This window comes from Spea bombifrons, chromosome 5 (genome assembly GCF_027358695.1).
Source record: "Spea bombifrons isolate aSpeBom1 chromosome 5, aSpeBom1.2.pri, whole genome shotgun sequence".
In the NCBI taxonomy this organism is placed as follows: domain Eukaryota; kingdom Metazoa; phylum Chordata; class Amphibia; order Anura; family Pelobatidae; genus Spea; species Spea bombifrons.
Window position 1 is genome coordinate 65,839,036 of NC_071091.1, and position 7,739 is coordinate 65,846,774.

Below are 7,739 nucleotides of genomic sequence, written 5' to 3' on the forward strand. Positions count from 1 at the left end.
TCCTGCTTCTCTTGGAACTGAAGCTAGTTCTTCTGATGCTTCATACAGAATGACACTGAACAGCCCAGATCTCCCAGGCTTTGCCAGATCTCCATAATCCCAAACATTCATCTGACCCAGGCACGTCATGCCAGAGCCAGAGAGAGTCCAGCTCTGTACCTTGGAGTCTGGCACACTGGCGTGTGGCTGTGTTGACTGAAACGTCTAAATTAGGTTGATAAATGGTGTAATTGCGTGTATTAGTGGCGGCAGCTAGAAGGATTGGGTGCAGCAATTCCTGCCCCGATGACGAGTGGACAGGGGCCAGATGGAAGGGGGTGGTCCCTCTACTGCTGTACATTTGTGGGATGAATTCAGGGGGGTCTAAAGAGGGAGAGAAAAAGGAGAGAAAGAACAAGATTTGGAAAAGTGATAGGTGGTCGAGTTTTCTTTGGCTGGTCGGACTTTTACGCGGAGCACTAATTCCTCCTCCTCTTATAGGGTCAGGACAGAGAGAGAGAAGGAGAGAGATGGCCACCGGGTGGGGGGTATCATTGATATAGGACAAGCATATCTAAACCTATCACAGCCAGTCGGATTAGCAGACTGTTTTCTCAGATAAGGATCTCCCATGGTCTGATTTTGCAGGGACATTGGCTGCCTGCACAAACCGTTCGCTGAAGGGAAGTTATGCAGACAACTGAACCCTGGGATTTGAGCTGCAGCTTCCTGAGCTGATAGTGCCACTCAGCGTCTCCAAGCCTTGGACTTGATCTCCTGGGGATTTCATGTCTTCCATCGTCTGCAAGAGCTAAAGAGGTCATCCAGTTTTCAAGGAGTCAAGTTCTGGGGAGTGAAGGATCATACCTTCCAGGCACAGCGCCTGCCATCAGTCCGTGTTGTGCTTGTGTGTGAGTGTGTGTGTGTGTGTGAGTGTGCTGCCGAGTGTGATGACCACAGAGAATTCCAGCCAGAACATAGAACATCCAGCTCCTCTCAGAAGCAGCCCCACCACTGGGGCTCTGCAGTCAGCACTTATGAGCCAGCAGCAGCCTGCAAGCATGGAGACTTCCTCCGCTTCCTCCTCGACCTCATCCTCCAAAAACAAGAAGCCGAACTCGGGGCTGAGGCGGCCAGAGAAGCCCCCGTACTCATACATCGCTTTGATTGTCATGGCCATTCAAAGTTCTCCAACCAAAAGACTTACCCTAAGTGAGATCTATCAGTTCTTACAAGCAAGGTTCCCTTTCTTCAGAGGATCATATCAGGGCTGGAAAAACTCCGTTCGACACAATCTCTCATTGAATGAGTGCTTTATCAAACTTCCCAAAGGTCTAGGAAGACCGGGAAAGGGCCATTACTGGACAATTGACCCTGCTAGCGAATTCATGTTCGAGGAAGGATCTTTTCGCCGTCGGCCCAGGGGTTTCAGAAGAAAATGTCAAGCCCTAAAACCCATGTACAGGATGATGAACGGTATAGGATTTAGCACTTCCATTCTGCCCCAGGGCTTTGACTTTCAAGCCCCACCTGCTTCCCTCGCATGCCACAGCAATGGCTACAATTTAGATATGATGACAAACTCTATGGCTAGTGGCTACGATAGCTTGGCTGGAGGTCACCATGTCCCACATATGTCCCCTAACCCTGGCTCCACTTATATGGCAAGTTGCCCTGTGTCCTCCACTGGTGACTACGGTCCGGACAGCAGCAGCAGCCCAGTGCCCTCTTCTCCTGCTATGGCCAGTGCTATGGAGTGTCATTCTCCTTACACCAGTCCCACTGCTCACTGGACATCCTCAGGCGCCTCTCAGTACCTGAAGCAGCAGACAATGCCATCCAGTAACCCTTCATCCGCCGGGCTTCACTCAGGCATGTCTTCCTACTCCTTGGAACAAACTTACCTCCATCAAAACACACGAGATGATCTCTCAGGTAATTACCCTAGCCATAATTCCACTCACAGTTACAAAAATTAATGTTTATGTATATAAATGTTATAGTATTATTGTTATTCTAAAAACACATTGTCATTCTAAAAACTACTTCCCTAATTTCCAGTTATGTTGTTAATCACATGTATCTATTATTACATGCATATACATATAATGTAGATAGATATAATAAATAGATAGATAGATAGATAGATAGATAGATAGATAGATAGATAGATAGATAGATAGATAGATAGATATTACATTGGGCAATATTGTGGCTCTACTAAGAGATATCTTCTCTGCCTCCTTGTTAAACAGCTAATGATTGAGGGTAGCTGTATTACTGATGTGCAGTTAATCTGTACTCAGGGAAACTTCTTTGTATTTATTAAATTAGTGTACAAGGATTTTGCTAGGATGAATGACTGTGAGCAAAGGTCATGTGTAGATAAAAATGAAATGGGGCTCTGGGGACATATCAATTAGTCAATTTTATCAGACCTTAATATTAAACTCCACACAACTGGGGACCCCTGAATAAGTTAAAGTCATTACATCCTAATATTTAACTCCACACCACTGGCGACCTCTGAATAAGATAATTTTATCAGACCCTAATATTTAACTCCACACCACTGAGGACATCTGAATAAGTTAATTTTATCAGATCCAAATATTTAACTCTACTCCACTGAGGACCTCTTGATTAATCAATTTTATCGATGCATAATTTACGAAATACATGTGTTGTATTAACCTCATGGAGTGTTAAATAGCTGTGCATAGCAGTTTCCAGGCAGTTTCCTTTTCGCAGTGCACACGTTATATTTAATCTGATCATTCACTAAAAAATACATCACTATAAAATATATTATTTGTCTCTTTTCCAGATTTATAATTTTATGTTATTTTTAAAAAAATATTTGTATTAAAATGTATCTCCTAAAATAGGAGACATGTTGAAGAACAGAAAATTCAAGCTGTGTGTGAAGAAATTTGAAAATACACCTTTTAAAAATGTTTTAATACACAGCATTTTTTTGTATTTTTTTTATTTTTCGCAAACGGCTAGGGCTAGGATGTCTGATTTGTGTAGAGATATTCGCAAATAGACCTTTTAAATACAGGTCACAGAGGTTAACCAAACAAAGACAGTCTAGGCTGGACCACACCGAAGAGGATTTGAGCCTGACTTAACCCACAAGAGAGTGGCCTCTTGTTCAATTTTATGGGAATTTCAACAAGAAACAACTGCAAAAATTCTGCAAGCCCAGCACCCCCCCATCTAGTAGACCTGTCAATCATCAACAGTCCTGTCAGACAGTCCCTATCTATAAATATACACCCCAGGAGAATTCATGTCAATAACATAAGGGTCCTACAAAATTGTGTATTTCACACAACAGCTTACTATCAGAATTTGTAGCAACACAATCAATAGAGATAACACGATTTGTAAGTAATAATAATAATTATTATTATTATTATTATTATTCTCCCACTGAGAGTGAATGGATGCGTTTTTCAAATTAAATGTCAGTATTCTGTATACTCAGAGAGTCCCTACTGTGTACACATGTTCTTGGTGGAGTTTTTCGATTCTCAACACACATCTGTCAGTCTTTACAAATACACTCCTTTGTCGTGGAACTCCATCATTTTTTAAAAACTAGGTTAGTGATGTTAGAGTAGGAGCCATAGGACTTGGTGGGATACCTACTAGTTATATTGACTCCTGCATTGCCTTAAGATCATATAATATAATACATATAAGGAATCAGAATGTGGTGGTTATTAAGATCCACAACTTAAATAGAGGAATACATGGTATTTTGGGGGGGTTTCAGTACTTGCAACAAAAGTATCAACTGAAATAAAAAAAATCAATGTGTATTAAAATCAATGGGCAAGAAATACCCGTTAATTATTAAAGTAAGTACAAGTATATATATTTAATTATTAAAGTAAGTACAAGTATATATATATATATATATATATATATATATATATATATATATATATATATATATACACACCATGGGATTTCTGGGAAAAACAAGCCTTCTGGCTTGTCTGGTAGATGTGGATGAGTGTTTAATAATGCTTGTACCACTATATATATATATATATATATATATATATATATATATCCTCCCTTCATCAGGTCCGAAGCAATATTGATCAACATGATAGAGGTTAGAACTTAAAACAAGTGATGGTATTAGAGAAGGGGGGGGTTGAGTGGGGTGTCATAAATAATAGGTCTGTAGGTTTTAAGTTCTAACCTCTATCATGTTGATCAGTATTGCTTCGGACCTGATGAAGGGAGGATAACTCTCGAAAGCTTGTCTTTTAGACATTATGTTAGCCCAATATAAAAGGTATCACCGCGTACTCTGCAATACTCTGTTTTTTGATATCGTGTCTACTGGACTAATACGGCTTCACCCATTTACATTATATATATTATATATATATACATACATACATATATATATATATACGTTTAAACATATACGTTTCAAATTATGAAAGCTTTCCAGATCAAGACAATACAATAAATAAAATAAGAAATATTAGGTCTCTGTGAACCAGTCTCTAGAGATTCGATTCCTTCCTATAATTCATATGTAGGGAGGCAGGAAAACCCTTTTAAGAATTGATTGTGTTAATGACTTTGATGTTCTTTGGTTTTCTATTGTTTCTGGATTCTAAAAGGACACACAGGGACAGCTTCGTGCAGAGATCCAGATATGTATTACTTTTGGCTGTTGCCCGTAAAATACAGGCTGCAGAGATATGGGACACAGATTAAAAAAGTGTGTGTGCTTATTTGCACGATTTTAATTTTTATTCTTTGACCAGAAAACAGTATTTTATTCAGGAGGTTTCTTATTTACAGTGTGCATGCTTAGGCTGTCAGGCATTACAGTGCAAGAATCCATAACACAAATAGTTAATAAAACACAGGCTCCTTTTAACTTATATATATGTTTAGCATGTTTCGTTCATCCTGCGTTGATTTCCCAAGAGAACTCACACCTCACCTGTAATTAAACATTAAAAAAATCTGATATCTCTCGCTTTAAAATATAGATTATCTATATAGAACGTTTTTGACGCAAAATAATTAAATTTGAGCAATCACCACAGCAACCATTGAACTGTTCTTTTTGATTGCTTCGTTTTTACCACTCTTTGCCATAATTGCTCTTTATATATAAAACACCTCTGTATTTCCTCTGCTTTCTTCAATAAATGCATTTTATTAAAGGGCAGGACATGGATTAATTTGTAGCTAATTCATCTCAGAACTAAAATTAATCACATTTGTAGTATGTAGATCTATATCTTACTGTTACTGAATCCATACCTAGAACTGATTGTTAGAATGATTTGAATTTAGTCCAGAGCATGCTTAATCTGCTTTAATTAGCAAAAAACAAAAAGCTGAACTTTAATTAAGGGAGGAAGTTAGCTCGTTAAAAAAGCAAAAAAAAAGTTTACATTGAACTTGTGTTGATTTCTCCTTGAGGATAAGGAGAATGAGTTTTAATAAGAATTAACCGTATAATGAGCTGCCGGTAAAATGTTTCATAAGCCTTGTGAAAGTAATCCGAACCGCTCCAAGCAGGTATATCACATAAAGTAACTCCAAGCCCTAACTAATAGCTTGATCCCCAGAAATCAGAGCTCTTATTACACGCTTTCATCTCGTATTAAATACAAAATAAAAAGGAATTAGGTGATACATATTTTCTCACGTTGTTAATCGAGGGATGCTGATTAAAATCGAACTATAAAACTACATTTGGGAAGTGTTACAATAAACACACATGATATATAGGAGCAATATTAAGAATATTGTTTCCAATCAGGAAGGAATTATTCAGTGTAATGTTAAGTGATGAAGGAGATTAACACCAAGAAGCTATTTAAATAAAATGCGAAAAATTTCATATTTGAGGTTTCTTATTTTTTATGCTCTTACCACAATTAAAACAAAATCTAAGATTCTCTAAAAAGCAGCCAAAGCAAATGTATGTATGTATATATATATATATATATATATATATTATATATATATATATATATATATACATACAGATATTTTGCAAACTAATTTAAATTTTAACTTTTATTAAAGGTAGCTTATGTTACACACATGTGCACTTATTTTGCACACATACAAATAGCTGTTGCTTAACATTGCTGGTACCTGCTAATATAAGTAACATTATATATATATAAATATGTATTAATTAAATAATGCATATGTCGCATATGTCATATAGCCTGCTTGCTTTTGCTTTTTACCTTTAACCCTTTGCTTGTCTTTTACAGTGGGATTGCCTCGTTACCAACACCACACTTCCCCAGTCTGCGACAGAAAAGATTTTGTCCTCAATTTTAATGGGATCTCTTCTTTTCACCCTTCTGCCAGTAGCTCTTATTATCACCATCATCATCATCAAAGCGTCTGCCAGGATATTAAGCCTTGTGTGATGTGAAGGAACCAGAACAGAGACACTTTGCTGAGTACTAAGTGTGAGTGGCCATCAGACTGTTGGGCTTGTATAACTGGACAATGGTCACCCTATCGTGTACATACATTCCTGTGTTTAGGCACTTAACTAACAGCATTGTTACCCATATTTAAGGGAGTGCTGTTAAATGTTTACAGTTCAAATGTGTGCCCCCTTGATGTTGCATACTTGACAAAGAAATGCAAACCATAATGGGAAAAAAACTAAACTCGCCAATTTTAAACCGAAACTGTTCTTTTCTTCCCCATAACTTCATATTGGAATACAACATGCTTTTTTTTGCTTTCTCTACTACTTTTTAAGAAAAGGGAAAATACTGAATTATTATTCCGCCCAAAAAAAGGGAAAATATAATTTATAACAGATATTTAGGAATGGGATGGGGTTCACAAATACCACAGAAGGAATTTGTAGGCATATCGGGGGCGAAAGAAATAATATCCTAATACAGCTATTATTGTATGCAGTCCAAAGAATTGATTCATTAAATGGATAACTGATAACAAAAACAAATATGGATCCTCTGCCATTAAAAGGCAGAGATATAGGATTCACAAAATGTATTTTTATACTTTATATTTCACAAACCTTGTGTTTGTGATGGCTCCTCATCAATGGTCAGTTTGTAAATATGGGTAGGTGAATACTTAAAGGCTTGACATAACTAAATAAGATATAGGAGACTCTTGTACATGCAGTGTATGGAACCATAGAATTATACACGCTGTGAACCATGATCTATATTGCCTGGGGTGGACGTAATGCCACCTGTACGACAAGGAATAAATGACTTCACTAAAAACACCTATTTTCTAATATTCCTCTACAAAAGAAAGACTTGCCTGGGTTTTCACAATACAATTAGAATATTAAATGTTAAAATTTTTATTTATGAGAATGTGGAAATTAACATTCTCTGTAATCTGAAACTAATTGTGTAAACTGGACTTTACTATATAGCACCGATATTACCTTCCTTAGTATTACAAAAATAATTGTACATAAATAAAACTGCTTTTGTGTGTCAAAAAATTATATTTTTTATGTTTCCTTGCCATTGTATTTTCGACACGTATAACCCACACTATCTATCCACTTAAGGAGAGAATATATTTGCACTTATATATGCTTTAAATGTTGCGCAATTATTGGGATGTACATTTTTTTTCAATAAAATGTTTATAATTAAAGAAATGATGATCACGAATAGTAAAATTGCTTCTGAAAGTCCTGTGACCTAGTGATTTAGCGCTGACTGGACAGTGCAAAACGTTAT

General features: G+C 36.9%; 1 protein-coding gene across 1 annotated transcript; it reads left to right on the top strand.

Annotated features, from left to right (window-relative positions):
- The first annotated feature begins 391 nt into the window (after positions 1-391).
- FOXF2 (forkhead box F2) lies at positions 392-7,495 on the top strand. Its single transcript, XM_053467994.1, has 2 exons — positions 392-1,914; positions 6,261-7,495. The coding sequence occupies exons 1-2, from the start codon at positions 930-932 to the stop codon at positions 6,425-6,427; spliced, it is 1,152 nt and encodes a 383-aa protein (XP_053323969.1). The 5' UTR covers positions 392-929; the 3' UTR covers positions 6,428-7,495.
- The last annotated feature ends 244 nt before the right edge of the window (positions 7,496-7,739 follow it).